Source organism: Eptatretus burgeri, chromosome 9 (assembly GCF_056783735.1).
Source record: "Eptatretus burgeri isolate ZD-2024b chromosome 9, Ebu_testis_v1, whole genome shotgun sequence".
In the NCBI taxonomy this organism is placed as follows: domain Eukaryota; kingdom Metazoa; phylum Chordata; class Myxini; order Myxiniformes; family Myxinidae; genus Eptatretus; species Eptatretus burgeri.
In genome coordinates this window covers 84,479,979-84,497,978 of record NC_140969.1, presented here as the reverse complement: position 1 = coordinate 84,497,978, position 18,000 = coordinate 84,479,979, and the positions used below count along the sequence as shown (strand labels likewise).

The 18,000-nt window shown below is 43.7% G+C and overlaps 2 protein-coding genes and 1 pseudogene across 6 annotated transcripts in view; 1 reads left to right on the top strand and 2 right to left on the bottom strand.

Moving 5' to 3' along the window:
- Positions 1 to 17,288, bottom strand: part of LOC147020494 (F-box/LRR-repeat protein 4-like) — a 49,337-nt gene extending 32,049 nt beyond the window's left edge. For 3 of the 4 annotated variants that reach the window (XR_015061858.1, XR_015061856.1, XM_085895879.1), the window contains exon 1: positions 17,166 to 17,288. The gene's annotated coding sequence lies outside the window, so the exon portion shown is untranslated. Of the gene's footprint in view, positions 1 to 1,604; positions 1,650 to 17,165 lie in introns of those variants that run through there. The other variant, XM_085895880.1, reaches the window with a different exon arrangement.
- DNAJC17 (DnaJ heat shock protein family (Hsp40) member C17) overlaps positions 1 to 18,000 on the top strand; it is a 59,654-nt gene that overhangs the window by 36,456 nt on the left and 5,198 nt on the right. Inside the window, exon 10 of one of the 2 annotated variants that reach the window (XM_085895877.1) lies at positions 6,275 to 6,415. The exons of the other annotated variant lie outside the window; for it this stretch is intronic. Within the exon in view, the coding sequence (XP_085752003.1) occupies positions 6,275 to 6,415 (141 nt within the window). The remainder of the gene's footprint in view (positions 1 to 6,274; positions 6,416 to 18,000) is intronic. 2 annotated transcript variants of the gene reach the window in all.
- On the bottom strand, positions 3,818 to 17,408 carry LOC147020493 (cdc42 effector protein 2-like; annotated as a pseudogene).

Genomic DNA, 18,000 nt, shown 5'->3' with positions numbered 1-18,000 from the left:
ACACAAATACCACTTGATTTATAGTTGTTAGATATATATATATATATATATATATATATATATATATATATATATATATATATATATATATATATATATATATATATATATATATATATATATTTATACTAGCAGGTACCTGCCATAATCCTGCATAATGCAAAATGTGACCAACAATATTATGCTAAAAATAGTTAAATATGGCAATTTAATATTGTCGAGCCATGTGCTACCTAAAGATATTGCTTGATTGAATCACCCCCCTCTCCCCACAACCCCAAGTCCTGAACTCCCCTACCCCCGTCCTGACCTCAAGTCCTCAACTCTCCCCCCTCCCCCAAGTCAAAGTCCTCAACTCCCCCACCAAATGCAAATCCTCAACTCCCCCACCCCAACTCCAAAGCTTCAAATCCCTCCCCCCACCACAAGCCCTCAACCACTCCCCCCCCCCAAAGCCTCAACCCTAACTCGGTTGCCTCTTTGCCCCTCCCCACCCTCCCCTCTCCCTTTCTTAAAAGCAAGAGGGTATTCTTACATCATTACATATTATTTCTTCATTTCCTCATAAAAATGATGGAATAGTTAACTATTTTCCTACCCCTATTCATCTTCATATTTTGGCATGACAAACTTTATCTACTCTTCCTTCCTCATCACCTCCTTTCCCACCTTTCCGACTTCTCCTTTCACCCCATTCACAATCTCGGTTACAGCGAGATGTCTCGTGAAAGCAACTATCCAAACTACTTCACCTAATTCGCTAGCTATAAACTGGGACAATTACATTCAGACATGCTACAGAGGATCAGCATGACCCCAGTTAATGTATAGTGGTGTTTTTATCTTTGCAGGTGGTCTTGGGGGCAGGGGAGTGGTGGTAGTGAGAGAGGGGGGACGCAAATTCTCAATGTAAATATGCATCATGTAGCGCTGCCTCTAGGTTGGGGAGGGTATTACAATTATTTACGATTTACAGGACAATATTCCTGTCCCCACATTTTCCAATGCAGTGAGGTGTTTTAAATTATAAGCAGTAGGTATCGATCCACAATCTCGTGAGATATGTCCTGCATCAATGTTGTGGAATTGCCACTCTCAGGTGATTTTGAATCATCTGTGTTCATAAGTGATCCTAGATGAATTATCATCTTTATAATGCATAACATGTGTATATATATATATATATATATATATATATATATATATATATATATATATATATATATACATATATATATATATATATATGTACCACCCAGGTGGCTGGGGTTAGGTGAGAGCTGATTGGCTCTTCTCTCCATTCACAGGTCAGTGATCTGGGCGGGTCTTTATTTATTTATTTATTTATTGACTGCATTTGACGTTTGCACGTGATACATGTGTGGGAGCCTCATTGGTATGCATTGCTGTCTATGACTCGCATGACTTGCCAAGTTGGGGAGCCTATGACTATACTGATGACTCGCCAATAAGTGATGAAACCGGTCCGGTTGCTGAGGGGGTGTCGTGTGTGGCATTGGGATTCTCATGTGTGTACTATGTGTGAACGTCTTTATAGTTGTTGAGGAACTCTGGGAAGGGTTTGAAACAGCATTAGCACTTACCTTGAGTCAGTCTTCTTGGGTTGCTTTACGCAGCTTATTCAGCTCGAGGAGTGTGGGAGGGGTCAATCATACATATATATATATATATATATATATATATATATATATATATATATATATATATATATATATATATATATATATATATATATATATATATATATATATATACATACATACACACACACACACACACACACACACACACACACACACACACACACACACACACACACACACACACACACACACTGTTAAAATTGAATAATGACAAAACATCGTTTTATTCACAATGTGATGAGATTCTGTCATATCATGATATGTGATAAAGGGAGAAATAGACTAACGAGTGTAATTTTTTTTAATTTTGTCGTTTATACATAAGTGATTGATTAAACATGTATGGATGGCATTTTGTTTTGTGAAACACAATCACATGGGCTGATAGGATAGCCTATAAATGTGCACAATTGCATCTGAGCTGTCTATCTTTAGTTTGAATCGTGACTGAGCTATAAAGTACCATCCTGGTGTTTCCCACAGAGGGTGAGGTATTGACGTTTGGTCCTGCCTGCATTTGTTGGTGGATCCTAAAAGTCCCACGATGTATTTCATGAAGAGTCGGTGAGTTCTCGCCGGCACCATGAACAAATTACAAGTTCCTGCACACTCAGTAGAGTATCCGCATTGGAGTGGTGACCCATCCAGGACTGTAATCCTCGCCAAGAAACTGCTTCAGCAGAACTGATGCTCTCTACATACAATGCATGGTGCATAGTAATAATTAATAACTGGAGGGTTCATGAGAACACCTTACCGCACACAGTCTTGAGAAAAAGGACATGGGCGGGGTCTGCAAGCAGCAAATTTGATTGGTCGAGATGATGTAAGATGCCATAATATTTTGTCCAAGTACAGTACTGCGAAAACGGATGGGTTTTGAAAGTGCCAAAAAAGGCAATTTGTGTTCTACCGTGTTCAAGTATACAATTAAATTGAAATAAACAAAGATTTTAAAGGTTGTTGGAAAAAATAAACTTTCAGAAGTTTACCGCTGTTGATGCAGCGTCTTTCACACCACTTTAAGCAATGCCTGTAACCACCCACGCATTACATTACTTATTCGTGCCTGTTGTCTGTATTCCTTATGACGCCCCTTCAAACAGTAAGTCTCCTGTTTGTCTGGTAGTCAAACAAAATTGAAAATCATTCCAGACAGAGTGAAAATGTTATCTCACTCCTCTCTCCGCATGTGCGATCAGGACAAATTCAGAGCCAAAGTACTGCTAAACTGCACTTTAGTTTTCCGATTCATGTTCAAAACATAACATTCAATTGAAATAAAGTTGTTCCTCGATCATAAACTGACGTTTGTGGGCAGACAGAGGGACATAGTGAACCAATTGCTTAGCCCCACTTTTCCCTTTGCACGTGCAGGGTAATAATAATAATACGTAATAATAGTAATTCATAAACGATTTTATCCCCTTTTGGACCAACGTTGTATTCCAACAAGCACCGGTGCAATGATTGCCTCAATGGGATATTTTGTGCTGAGAAGTAACCTATGTGTTACTTGATCACCCTTTTGATCACTCAAATGGGTATAAGACTCGGTGGTGAAGTGGTTAGAGCATCCGCTCCGAGTCTGGAAGGTTGGCGGCAGAGTCGTACCAAAGACGTTAAATATTGTACGTTTTGCTCCCAAGCTGTGGCTGTTTGTCTTGCCTACCAGTCTTGTGCCGTATCGTGTGTGTGTGTGTGTGTGTGTGTGTGTGTGTGTGTGTGTGTGTGTGTGTGTGTGTGTGTGTGTGTGTGTGTGTGTGTGTGTGTTGTTTTTTTTTTAACATGTCTGCAGAATTTGAGAACTACAACAAATAAATTTTGGATTTAGAAAAAAAAGAAAAAGAAAAATCAAGATAAGACTCTGGCATAATGATTAGAGCATTCACTCTGAGTGAGAGGTTGGCAGTTCGAACACGAGGCAGCCCGAATCGTACAAAAGACTTTAAAAATGGTACATGCTGCTTCTTTGATCGACGCTCAGCATTTAAAAATGATGGACCACAGACAAACAACCATGAGTTGGCAAGCATTGTGCAGGCTTGATAGGCTTAATGGCTTCCTCCTGCCTTGAGGTTCCTTGGAAAGGAGCTCACCATTTACAAATAAAGTACGATTTGTTGTGGTGATGCAATTCAGTACAAATACACTTTTAGGGTTATAAAAGCAAGCTTTATATGGTTCTTTGTTTAAAAAAACATAAAAGTCAAAGCGTTTTTTTTGTTTGAAATGCTGGGGGAGGGTAAAACAAGGAGATGAGTCCAAGGTCACATGTCTTCATGGAATCCAACAGAGAGGAAACAGACCGATTTGCTCAACTTTCCACGATGTATTGAACATGGTTAGGAAGAGTAATCATCGTCCAATTTGTGTGCGGCACATCGGTGCTGGGTGCATCATTGCTGGGAGTGCGGCTGTGCCGTTCATGGTCACTTTGTTCATGGTGCCGGCGATAGCTTTCCTACTCTTCATGAAGGACACCGTGGGATCTTTAACGTCCTCCAGCTAATGCAATCAGATGGGACACCTAGTTTAACGTCCACTCGAGGGACGGCACACACGTTGATGAATCGCTCTGCCTGCAAAACACCGGGATGACAACTTATGTGTGGGTGAGGATTCAAACTCAGGATAGACTGCCGAGAAGTGAGTGTGCGTACTGAGACTGCTCGTACAGAGGAGTAATGAAAGTTTTAACAAAGAATATGGATCCAATCCCTTGTTAATTACAGATAAAAGCAATTTGGTCTTTTCTTTGTTTGTTTGTTTTTTTGAAGGTGAATCATCTGTTGGATAAACCAAGTGGAATGGGGCAGAATACTATGAAAAGAGTAGATGGGTGATGCTGATAAATCTTTCTGCTATGATTGATTCCTTGCAACACATTGTACATAGAAAGTTCGAGATTAAAAAAGAAACAAATCATGTGCCTTAAAAGTACACATAAGTTATGTTATCAGTGATTGCGAGGGTGTTTGGGGGTGAAGAAGCATCGATGGTGTACGTACAATACGAATACCGAGTGTGTTGTCATGTCACTCAAAGGGTCATGATGATATTTTTTTATAATAACATCATCAGTCCCACCAACAGTGTTCGGCTGTGAACTTTCACACCGTTACCAGTTGAATGTCAATATTTGCCTTCACCATTGCCATTACACAGTCAACTACACTTTGAATAAACAAGGCATGGTAGTTTGATGTGAGTTGAGCCATCACCAAATATACACTACATGGCTAAAAGTATGTGGACACCTGCTCGTCCAACATCTCATTCCAAAATCATGGCCATTAATATGGAGTTCGTCCCCCCCCTCCCCTTTTCTGCTATAACAGCCTCCACTGTTCTGGGAAGGCTTTCCACGAGATGTTGGAACATTGCTGCCGGGATTTGCTTCCATTCAGCCACAAGAGCATTAGTGAGGTCGGGCACTGATGTTGGGCGATTAGGTCTGGCTCGCAGTCAGCGTTCCAATTCATCCCAAAGTTGTTCGATAGGATTGAGGTCAGGGCTCTGTGCAGGCCAGTCGAGTTCTTCCACACCGTCTTGACAAACCATTTCTGTATGGACCTCGCTTTGTGCACGGGGGCATTGTCATGCTGAAACAGGAAAGGGTCTTCCCCAAACTGTTGCTACAAAGTTGGAAGCACACAATCGTCTAGAATGTCATTGCATGCTGTAGTGTTAAGATTTCCCTTCACTGGAACTAAGGGGCCTAGTCCGAACCATGAAAAACAGCCCCAAACCATTATTCCTCCTCCACCAAACTTTACAGTTGGCACTACGCATTCGGGAAAGTAGCGTCCTCCTGGCATCTGCCAAACCCAGATTCGTCCGTCAGACTTGCCAGATGGTGAAGTGTGACTCCTCACTCCAGAGAACGTGTTTCCACTGCTCCAGAGTTCAGTGACGGTGAAATTTACACCACTACAGCCAACGCTTGGCATTGCACATGATGATTTTAGGCTTGTGTGCGGCTGCTCGGCCAAAGAAAACCCATTCCGTGAAGCTCTCGACGAACAGTGCTTGCGCTGATGTTGCTTCCAGAGTCAGTTTGGAACGCGGTGGTGAGTGTTGCAACTGACGACAGACGATTTTTCCACGCTACAAGGTTCAACACTCGGCGGTCCCGTTCTGTGAGCTTGTGTGGCCTACCACTTCGCGGCTGAGCTGTTGTTGCTCCGAGATGTTTCCACTTCACAATAACAGCACTTACAGTTGACCGGGGCAGCTCCAGCAGGGCAGAAATTTGATGAACTCACTTGTTGGAAAGGTGGCATCCAATGACTGTGCCACGTTGAAAGTCACTGAGCTCTTCAGTGCGGCCCATTCTACTTCCAATATTTGTCTATAGAGATTGCATGGCTATGTGCTTTTAGTTTTATACACCTTTCAGCAATGGGTGTGGCTGAAATAGCCGAATCCACCAATTAGAAGGGGTGTCCGCATACTTGTGGCCATGTAGTGTATTTTAAACATACATTCAAAAAAATCCTACCTTTGAAAAAATATTCAACAAAAGTGATGGAGACATGCTATAATCTGTTTGGGACACCAGGAATTGCATTTGAACTCTTTGGGGGTAAATGTTGTACAATTTCCAGGAGCTGGCGGTGATCAATGAGAGGGGTCTAACGACAAACCCCTTAACTATACGGTGGCTGTCTGGGAGGCGGAGAGAGCAGAGTGATGGAGAGAACCGCAACCAGGCAGAGACTTACTCAAGGCAACCTGGCGCTGCATTGGTGAGGTCTTAACGAGCCGTTTACCCGATCGGTTAACACCGAAATGCATTCGCAGCATTGGCACATACATTTCATTGCAATGAGCATCGCAATTGTGCTTTTAAAAGGCTTATAAAAGTAAGGGCATCAAAATTGAACTCTTCTTCGCTCGACTTGTCTTCTCAGGTGTAATTATGAGCTTGTCTTCTCAGGTATAATTCACTCGACTTCAGCCATTCAGCTGATGAGAACATATGCATCGTATTTATTTTAATCCTGTTGTTGAAAATGTCCTTGCACGACACATCATGCTTCGCAAGTAGGACTGATCCAGTTGTCACAACCTTCCTGGTGTTCATTGAAAGTTTTTCTGTTGCATAATTGAGTCGAGAAATTATAAGAGAAAAGCCTCATGTGTTAACCATCGAGTGTAATGTTCTATCTCACCTCATCACATCTTCTAGGTTTTTTTTCTTGGATATTGGACACCAGTATCATTACTGCCATTGTGTTTGCTAGTGTGATATGGTTGCTTGAGGGAACCAAGAACTGCCAGATGAGCACTCTTGAAGTCCTGCATTCGCCTCAAAAACCATAAATACTTCGTCCAGAAGCGAGGGACCGAGATCCAAGTTAAAGGAGAGCTGCGAGCTTGAACGTCGAAGACTGGCAGGGGAGGACATCGAAAGGTTTGGGTTTGAGTAAGTCCTTTTCTTTGAAGAGAGGGCTGTGTTTGCACCATCTTCCACCTGCGATGAGTCGAGCGGTTGAGGTCGAGCTTTAGTCTCTTTGGGGAAGGCCTCTGCCAAATCTTTTGTACTGTGAGGTAGCAGGTAGAGCCGTGGAGGTTTTGGTGGTGGCAAATCAGGTTCCGATGTCGCCTTGGCAGCTGGCGTAAGACCGGTGTTTGTGGAGCACGTGGGCCTTGTGAGGTCGACGAGTCCACTGAGGAAAGCGAGGTCTCCAAACTTGTCATCGTGTTGGCTGCCCACATGGGCCTCGTGCCTTAGAACCCCCACGGGTGCCGATATCATGGAGGTGGTGAGGGGACGGTGGGGGCGGCGTAGGCTCGCTTGGCGGAGAAACTCCTCGGGTGACCTGGTGCTCATAATTATTCCTGAGAAGACAAGGATTGGATCAGGAAGTTAAAATCACATGTTCATTATGAAAAAGATCATTTGAGGGAAAATAAGGTGTTGTAATCGCAAAAGTATAACTCAGACGTTTTAAAGTTTGATGAGGCCTTTTAATATTTAACATTGCTCAACACAGGTGTTTTGTTCCAAACATGGCACAAGTATTGACTGTAAAACAAATAATTCATTACATTTTGGGTTCAACAGTTGTTTGGGCCATATTTTGTTTTGATTTGGGTTTTAATGCTTTTTATATTGGACATGAACAATATGTAGTAATTTTGCTTTTAGATTCAAGAAATGGATCTCCCATTCAGAGATTTTGGCTGATACAAGTGTGACTTGGCAGATTTCGTATTTTATTCTGAGCAGTTGGTATCCCATGATTAGGATATCAAATCCCATGATGACGAGCTGATACCCCTTACAGAGCGTTGGAGCTGCCAAATCAGTTTCTTTCCTTGGGTTACACTGGATGGTTTGCCATTGCCTTCCCAGCAGTCATGCTGGGTGTGGATTTGTAATTTGTTCAGGGTGCCAGGGATAGCTCACATCCTTACTTGTGAGGGACACCTTGGGATCTTTAACATCCACCGACTAATGCCAGCAGATGGGACACCCAGCTTACCATCCATCCGAGGGACGGCACGTGCATTGATACCTTGCCCGACCTGTGAGACATCAAGGTGACAGGTTGTAGCTGGGCGAGGATTCAAACTCAGGCTCGAGGCAAGTATGCTGCATACCTCTTGAGTCTCGACTCGAGACTCCTGCCAGCCCTCAAATCGCATGATGTGTTTATTTGTCCATTCTCTACTCATGGCCTTGTAATTCATGTGAAAACACACCGTCGTCTCTTATACCTCGTCTCGATCAGTGATCTCCATCATACTGACTGGATAGAGGGTTGGCCCATTGACGTGCACACAACCGTGAAGCCATCACACGGCCATCTTGAAACTCACAAAAGGAAAGTACGCATACATACGGTGCATACAGACGATAGAGAAAATGCAGTTTTGCAAGTCTCAGTGAGGATCTGGTACAGGGTAAATGACATGTAAATATAACGTGTGCAAGATAATCAAGTAAAACCATGAAAGCCAAATATTCATGAAACAAGCTCAAATGAGCTAAGATCCTCATCCTCTTAAGGCCCTGTCACACCTTGACGATTTAGCCAGCGTATGGCAACGTATCAAAATGTATGTAAAACGCTGGCGTACGCTGAACTATTGTTTTTTTTTTCAGTTTTGGGCGTATAATAACGTGTTGGACGTATGCATATTGTATTAGTAACATACACAGAACGTTTCGATAACTTATAGATAACTTATACCAACGAATGCTTAGGGTGTTGTCGGCGTTCACAACTTATGCCCAACGATAGTCTAACTTATGCATAGCGCGCGGCAGCGTATCGCCGACGATCACGTGGCGTAGCCTATTAATAAGCTGCCGCTCGACGATTAAAATCATAACTGCGCTAGACATCGAAGTGTCAGCATCACCGTCATGCCGAAGAAAACGTACGTCATCACCATCTAACTCTTGATGTTTGTTGATGTTATTTTTTTAAATATTTAATTCATAAAAAATAATTAACAATAATAAATTATGGCCTTATCCCTTATGTCTTTATCCTTTGTAACTCAATGAAACGTAGTTGGTTGAAACCTGTTCACTGCCCTCATCTGTCCATCAGCCTGACATGGACATCTACTCAACATAGAGTCTGGAACACTGACGGGTTCCTAATGTGAAGCCCATTTTTATATACCAATTCCCCTAAATGGTGCTAATACGCCATTATACGGTTGCTGTAAGTTAGAAACGCGTTCAGTAAGTTCTGTGGTCGTCCGGAAGACGTCAAATACGTCTACATACGTCAATATGCGTTGGAGATACGTTACTCATAGGTTCAAAGCACGTTACTCATAGGTTCAAAGCACGTTACTCATAGGTTAGAAATAAGTTTCGGGTACGCTAGACATTACCTCGATGTGTTTTGACTTATGAGTAACTTACAAGTAACGTGTGTCGACGTGTGCCTACAACTTATGGCCAGTGTATGCGGAACGTGTGAGTCATACGCTGGCATACGTCGAGAAATTTTGAGCATGCCCACAATTTGTCGACGAGCTCGGCGTACTACGACGTATACCAGCGTGCTTCAGCGTGCTCTTAACGTATACAAAACTTATCCATAACGTATTCGACGTGTGCCAGCGTATTCGCCAAATTTTTCATACGTCGGCATATGCTGGCTAAAACGTCAAGGTGTGTCGGGGCCTTTAATGATGACGTCATAAAAAAAACGAATATGACGTCATTGTGATGTATCAGGTTTGCGATAAATTATCTGTGCTAATGCCCGGCTTGATTCCCGCAAACAAAATTCAAACAGCTTGCCTAGTTTCGGAGATAATGGTATCGGCGATTTCCATTAGCGGCAATACTATGACATTAACTATTTTTCTAGAAAGAATTTCCAAAATCGGAGATGGTTACTGCCTGCGCATGGGCTTTCTGCATATACATGGCAAGTTTCACGAAGATCCGATGAAAACTCTGGGTTGTGAAACAAAAAATGTCAAAAAAATAGGAATGACGTCATAAAAATTGATATGACATCATAGTGATGTATCGTATGTGCGGGAATTCATCTCTGCTTATGCCCTGTTCGATTCCTGCAAACAGAATTCAAAAAGCTTGCCGAGTTTCAGAGATAATTTTTTAGGCGATTTCCATTAGCGGAGATATTTTGACGTCATAATTTAATTTCTAGGAGGAATTTCCGAAATAGGAGATGGTTACTGTCTGTGTGGGGTATTTTTACATATATATGCCAAGTTTCAGGAAGTTTTGATGAAAACTGTAGGCTGTGAAACAAAAAAGTCCACAAGAAGAAGATGAAGAACAACAACGTGAGTAAAGACTTAGAGATCCTCCACGAGGATCAAAAAATTAACGTATTGCCATTTTCAAAGACAAAAATCCTTACTTTTACAAACACCCCAAGAAAGCTGATTGCAAATTAATTATTGGATGGTGAAATTATCATTTCTTATGCTATGCAGCACAGCTGTGCCGTTGATGCAGTGCCCCCGTGTTTCCAGTAAGCTGGGACTCATTTTGCCAACCTCGGAAGGATGGCAGGCTGAGTTAACCCACTTGGTGTTATTGAACGGAACGACAGGGACTCAAACTCATGACTCGGAGATCTTAAGGCAGCCACCTTAACCATTAAGCCACCACTCGGCTTGGTTGATTAAATCATGTATTTCAAGAAGTATTATGTGAGAAAAAGACATCAGTAATGTATAATAGTATAATGCAGATCATCGGTGTGAACGTGTGTCCCGTGTGCATTTCTAGGATTACCTAGTAACGCAAGTTCACACTTCTCGATTACCAAGTTCAGACTTGCCCCTGATATTAACTCGTCCTGCGAATTATTCCACAGAAACTTGCTCTATCTCATGCACAGACCCATCCCATCTCGTCTTTAGTTGTCATGCCCATCCTCCCGCCCATGGTGCACTGAATCCTGTGGTGAGGCAGTTACCTTGAAATATCTTGCTTTCCCTTCCTGGAACGCAAACTCGACCAAAGGCATGATTTACAAAACTCTCTACTCAATCCTCATTCCCCAACTCTCTACTCAATCCTCATTCCCCAACTCTCTACTCAAACCTCACTCATGAACCCTCATTCACCACTCCAAACTCCCCCTCCTCTTCTCAAACATTCACAGCTCCATTCTTAAACACCCATTATCATACCACAATCAGGACTACCTCGTGTTGTTGTGTTTATTGTGTGCAATAATTGACGAAGGCCGACGTAGTAATAATTACCCAATGCCAACAGCGTCCCTCAAGCATTTTTTTTTAATTTGCCTGATGATAGTAGGAGGCAAACGAGGGCCTGTTGGCACAGCTAGACATAATCAGAGTCCATCTCGTCAAACTTCCTCAATCACCGACTATACCACCTACCATCAGTCCCAATCAATCAAATGCAATCACAGTCAGTGGTGTTGTCAATATTAGCCTTGGCCTACCTTGTTGTCGGCCACTGACGTAGCAAGGATGATTTGCCTCACTGAATAAATTGTGCAAATCAAGCTCATAATGGCTGAATAAGGATCATCATAGAGATTATTAATACTCGCCATACAGTACTGCACTCACTTGTGGAAGCATGGACCGCTCTCTTTTTGTCCCGGTTTGATAGCTTGTGCAATTAATCACAAAACATGCCGCCCCGCCGTTGCTTCGTCACTTCTTTGAAGGTCCACAACTTTTTGAGAAATCGTGCTACATATCGGTTTTAAGCCCTATCGCTCGATGGTGAAGAATCACTTTGAAAACTCCACAATTTGGATACGTTTCCTGATCTTCACCAAAATCGAATCAATTCTTCTTTGTCACACACCAAACCTGCACACCAAGTTTCATCCAAATCCATCCACGACGTTTCGAGATATCCTGGTCACAGACAGACAGACAGACTAACAGACAGGGGTGAAAAACATAACCTCTGGGCCACCTTCGGTGGCGGAGGTGGAAAGATACAACGCAACCATGCAAGTACTTTCAGGAAGATGCAGGAACAGATTTTACGACATGACTGAACTGTACAGATAACAAATGAGAACGGTGAGACAAGGAAGACGTAGTACGGTAAATTTAGCTTACGAAGAATTTGTCGCCGAGCTGAAAAAAAATCCGTATGTCCTCGTGATGAAAACAGAAACCAGAGAGATTTCATAAAATTATTCTTCCTTTCTGCTTCTCTTATTATTTATTTATTTATTTTTCTTTCTGGCTTTTTATTTCCATTCGTTTCATTCCTGCATGCAGACGTTAAACATTCCACATTTGTCTTTCTGTTGGGACCATAAGTTTCGAAGAGAGGAAAAAAAAAATTCCATCGCTCCCACAATCCTTCCTTCCCCTCCTTCCTCTTCAATCTATTGTTCAACCCCCAGTCATCCTATAAATGGATTGGCATGGGTAGGACCTTGAACAATACCCAATGGCAGCAACACCGCTCCTAAGGAAGTGGGATCTGGACGATTGTCGTGTTGTTTTCTATTCGGTGTGACTCATCCTTCAAAAAAAATGAACAATGAACCAGTCAATTTTCCTGAACTTCCAATGCCTTTGTTTGGTTTTCTTTTATTGTTATTCCCACCTTCAATGAACCTGCTGCTGGCCAGGGTGAAAGAATGTCAGTTCGACTCTCCCTTTTGTGGATTGTGAGAAGCGTTCAGTATGCTTTAGCCTCCTTGGCTCTGACGTCATTAAAATCCACTTACGAATAGGTAACTAAAAAATGACTCGCTGTTGCTTATGATTTGTCTCGAGGGTGTTTGTTCACCTACACCTCCCCATTCCGAAACACCAACATACCACACCCTTCCTTAAATCTGCTACACACACACACACACACACACACACACACACACACACACACACACACACACACACACACACACACACACACACACACACACACACACACACACACACACACACACACACACGCCCAACAGTTTGAAACGTCCTTTCCCCTTTGCTTGCAATGTGCATACAAGACGCGTCTGAAGACCCCCAAATACATCGGCTTTGTAAGGATTAAATGGACTGTTGCATTCCATTCTGAAATGAGAAATGTGTTTTTCATCTGGGATTGATTATAATCTTTGCAGTACAAAATGTTTCGCGTTGCTGTGCAGATGTGAACTGCCGGTTCTGTTTTTCATTAAGGATCTTCAGAAAGCAATTTTTTTTTTTTTTTATTTTAATCTTCCTTTTGGTTTTTGTCTCGTTCAAAAGAACCGTTTGGGTTAGATTTTTCACACAAGGTAAAACTGTATAATACAATTCGGTGTTCGAGCTAAGACGTGGAGTGAGATCACAGATATACCATCTATTAATAGCTCTCAGCCATTGATCACGAGAGCAGAAATGATGGTGATACGGGTTGGACGGAACCGGGCCTTTGGGTGTTAACGTGTAAACCACCATGTTCATACGTACATTCTTTCCCTGCCGGTTTGATCGGTTTCAGCATAGCATTGAAAACACGTATTATATTTCTGGGACATTGAAACATGTTCATAGTCGGGGTAAAAAGAACCAGCACGTTGATGTGTACATCCCAAAAACGGACATGATGTCGGCAGAAGCCGACTTTAACTTGTTATATGAAAACAACACGGCTGTCTGAAATGAGAATGCAAATTGGCAATGACACCGGTCTCCAAGTGATCACAGACTCGCGTACATGGCCATAAATGGCTGTAATAATGTGTCGCCACCATCGACCTCAAAACAAACTCCTCCGGGTCTCATCATTCACCGTATCAGATGGTCCAACTCTTGTTGTGGGATGTTGTGCCACTTTTCCATCAGGACCGCTTCCATTTGTTGATCAAGAGAGTGTGGGTGGACTTGATGTGCACAAACACCCCCGTCACCCGACGTCCCCTCCAAGTTGTCCCAAGTATTTTTCATTCGCATTTCAGACTGGATTGTGGAGACCGGTCCAAGCGAGTGATGTGGTCGACGACATGCATAGTGTGGACGGGCAGAGTCTCAATAAAGATGTGGATCTTGCTGTTGACCGACAGGGATGACTACAAGTGGAAATTTCATCTCCATGTCTGACCGTAGTCAGAACACCCTTCCATTAGTTATTTTACCAACATGAACGCCCAGACCATAGCCCCCACCAAACCGATAATTCTGCCTAATGGCGGCACTTAGTTCCCCATCTCGTCTCCTGACTCGAGCACATCTGTTGCTGAAATCGAGGCAGAATAGAATGTAGGTGCACCGGTGAAAATAACATGGAACCAACTGTTCACCCTCCATTTGGAATGTTGTCAACCACAGCAAGCATCGCTGTCGATGGCATCGTGAGAGGTGCAGAGCAGCGATCTTCTGGACCTCTTACTACTGGCACAAAGCCTGTCCGAACTAGCTGCGTTAAAACTTTATGGATGATTGCTCTGAGGTTGAGGTCATTGTGGAGAGATCATGCTCGTGACATGTGGTTTCTTCTGGAAAGGATGACAAGATAATGATCCCCATGAGGGGTAATATTCCTTGGCCGAGCTGAATGTGGTCTCTCCATGAATTGGCAAGTCTGATGGGTACCTTAGAAACGACACTGGGAAACGATGACAGTCTGCATCACGTCCCTTTGAACCATCCCGATGGGGTGAGCCAAACACACATGGTGAGTAGTGATGCCAAGCCATTCCCACAAAAACTCACTTTGACCACGTGAATGGCCACTTTACGGTGGTCATTGATCTGGTCCGTGTGCACAGATTATTGCAAGAGTTACGATTCACAAGTGATTTTTCCAGCTTCACCTGGTCCAGGTGAGGATGTAATTGTAACGTTACATGTTGCACGTCCAATTTTCCCGACTGTTTGTTTTCTCAATACCTGTGGTATGAACATACATGACCAATACATTTCTGAATTGCAACCACATCATTTATTTCACAGTTTGCTTGTTGATAGTTTGAGGAATGTAGTACACTCCATGCTGGGATACACGTTCATGAAACAAAGAATGTATCGGGGTGATAAGTATCCAACAGGCGTGGAATGATTTGTGAACATATCTGTGAAGGTTTTGTGCTCAATTTGTGTTTAATACTTTGGGGCAAAGATCGTGTTCACTCTGTGTGTGTTTATTATTTTTAAATAATGTTCTAAATAATAAAGAGGAATTGCAGTTCTTTTAATATTCCAAACGAAATATACCATCACGGTGATAAAAAAATAATTCGATACATCAGCCGTGCTCAAACATGATCCCGCACACCAGCCGTGTTCAAACATGATCTCGCACACCAGCCGTGTTCAAACATGATCTCGCACACCAGCCGTGTTCAAACGTGATCTCGCACACCAGTCGTGTTCAAACGTGATCTCACACACCAGCCGTGTTCAAACGTGATCCCGCACACCAGCCATGTTCAAACGTGATCCCGCACACCAGCCATGTTCAAACGTGATCTCGCATACCAGCCGTGTTCAAACATGATCTCGCACACCAGCCGTGTTCAAACGTGATCTCGCACACCAGCCGTGTTCAAACGTGATCTCACACACCAGCCGTGTTCAAACGTGATCTCACACACCAGCCGTGTTCAAACGTGATCCCGCACACCAGCCGTGTTCAAACGTGATCCCGCACACCAGCCATGTTCAAACGTGATCTCGCATACCAGCCGTGTTCAAATGTGATCCCGCACACCAGCCGTGTTCAAACATGTTCTCGCACACCAGCCGTGTTCAAACGTGATCCCGCACACCAGCCGTGTTCAAACATGTTCTCGCACACCAGCCGTGCCCAAACGTGATCCCCACACCAGCCGTGCCCAAACGTGATCCCAACACCAGCCGTGCCCAAACATGATCCCCACACCAGCCGTGTTCAAACATGATCCCCACACCAGCTGTGTTCAAACATGATCTTGCACACCAGCCGTGTTCAAACATAATCTCGCACACCAGCCGTGTTCAAACATGATCTCGCACACCAGCCGTGTTCAAACGTGATCCCGCACACCAGCCGTGTTCAAACATGATCTCGCACACCAGCCGTACCCAAACATGATCCCGCACACCAGCATTGTTCAAACGTGATCTCGCACACCAGCCGTGCCCAAACATGATCCCGCACAACAGCCTTGCCCAAACATGATCCCACACACCAGCCGTGCCCAAACATGATCTCGCACACCAGCCATGCCCAAGCATGATCCCGCACGCAAGCCGTGCCCAAACGTGATCCCGTACTCCATCCGTGTTCAAACGTGATCCCACACACCAGCCGTGTTCAAACATGTTCTCGCACACCAGCCGTGTTCAAACGTGATCCCGCACACCAGCCGTGTTCAAACATGATCTCGCACACCAGCCGTGCCCAAACATGATCCCGCACACCAGCAGTGCCCAAACATGATCCCGCACACCAGCCGTGCACAAACATGATCTCGCACACCAGCCATGCCCAAACATGATCCCGCACACCAGCCGTGCCCAAACGTGATCCTGCACACCAGCCGTGTTCAAACGTGATCCCACACACCAGCCGTGTTCAAACATGTTCTCGCACACCAGCCGTGTTCAAACGTGATCCCGCACACCAGCCGTGTTCAAACATGTTCTCGCACACCAGCCGTGTTCAAACGTGATCCCGCACACCAGCCGTGTTCAAACATGTTCTCGCACACCAGCCATGTTCAAACGTGATCCCGCACACCAGCCGTGTTCAAACATGATCCCGCACACCAGCCGTGCCCAAACATGATCCCGCACACCAGCCGTGCCCAAACATGATCCCGCACACCAGCTGTACCTGATGACATCTGTACAAGAGGTGTGTTACTGCTGCACGCTGAACACCATCCCTGAACTAAATAAATAATACTCTACAACTCACGTGATGGTCATTGGATTGCGGTGAAGGTGTTCGTGTTGACATGTTCAGCATTTCAGAATGGAGCCAAAGTTTACTTTGAAAGCAAACAAACACAAATTGTTCATTCCAGAAGGATATTTGACCCACGAAAAAGTTTCAATAAAACACAAACTTACTGGATATACGGACGAAGGAATTCTTGCGTCGGCACTTTGCTGGCACGTCCAGATGAACTCGTTCGGAGATGCTGGGAACTTGGATTCTGCCTCTTCTGGAAACTTGGCAAAAGTGATTCGCAGTCTTGAGGGAGAAGGTGGAGCGACTTATAGAGACAGGTGGGAGGGGTGTCCTCGGGAGGGGCACACTTGCTTTGTGCTCTAGGTATGGGGACACCTCAAGCGAGCCATTATCATTGCCATAACACCTGTGTGCTTCAGTTAGTCGTTAACAAGATGAGTAGTGAAAACATCAGACTCTGCCCTTGTGTTCAGGGATTATTAGCTCTGCCACCGAAGGTGAAGGAGGTTATGTTTTCACCCTTTTCTGTCTGTGTTTGTTTGTTTGTGTACACGATATTTCAAGGATAAGTGGCAAATGTGGCAAGTGGCAAGAACAAATGGATTCGATTTTGGTGAAGATCCGGATCTGGATACGAGAATTATGTAATTTTTAAAAACGATATTTATCATGATATTTCAAAAATGTATCTGGTCCGATATGTTCTCGTGGATCAGGCATTACGTGGCGGAGGTATGCGCTCCACCGAGTGCCCTTCTAGTTTATTTATTTATTATTTATATCCTCTGTGTTGGTTCGGGTTTGTTATTTTGTTGTGTAGCCCCTTAAAGCCAATCGATTTTATTCGCAAGTTTGCATTATTGTGGTTGTTTTTTCATTGTATTTCCAAATCGGGATGATTCCTCTTGTAAACACGCTTCCCTGTCTGCGTGGCTTCCTCGTCATCTGAATGGTTCACCCACTCCTTCCAGTGACAGCTGAAAAGTTTCACAA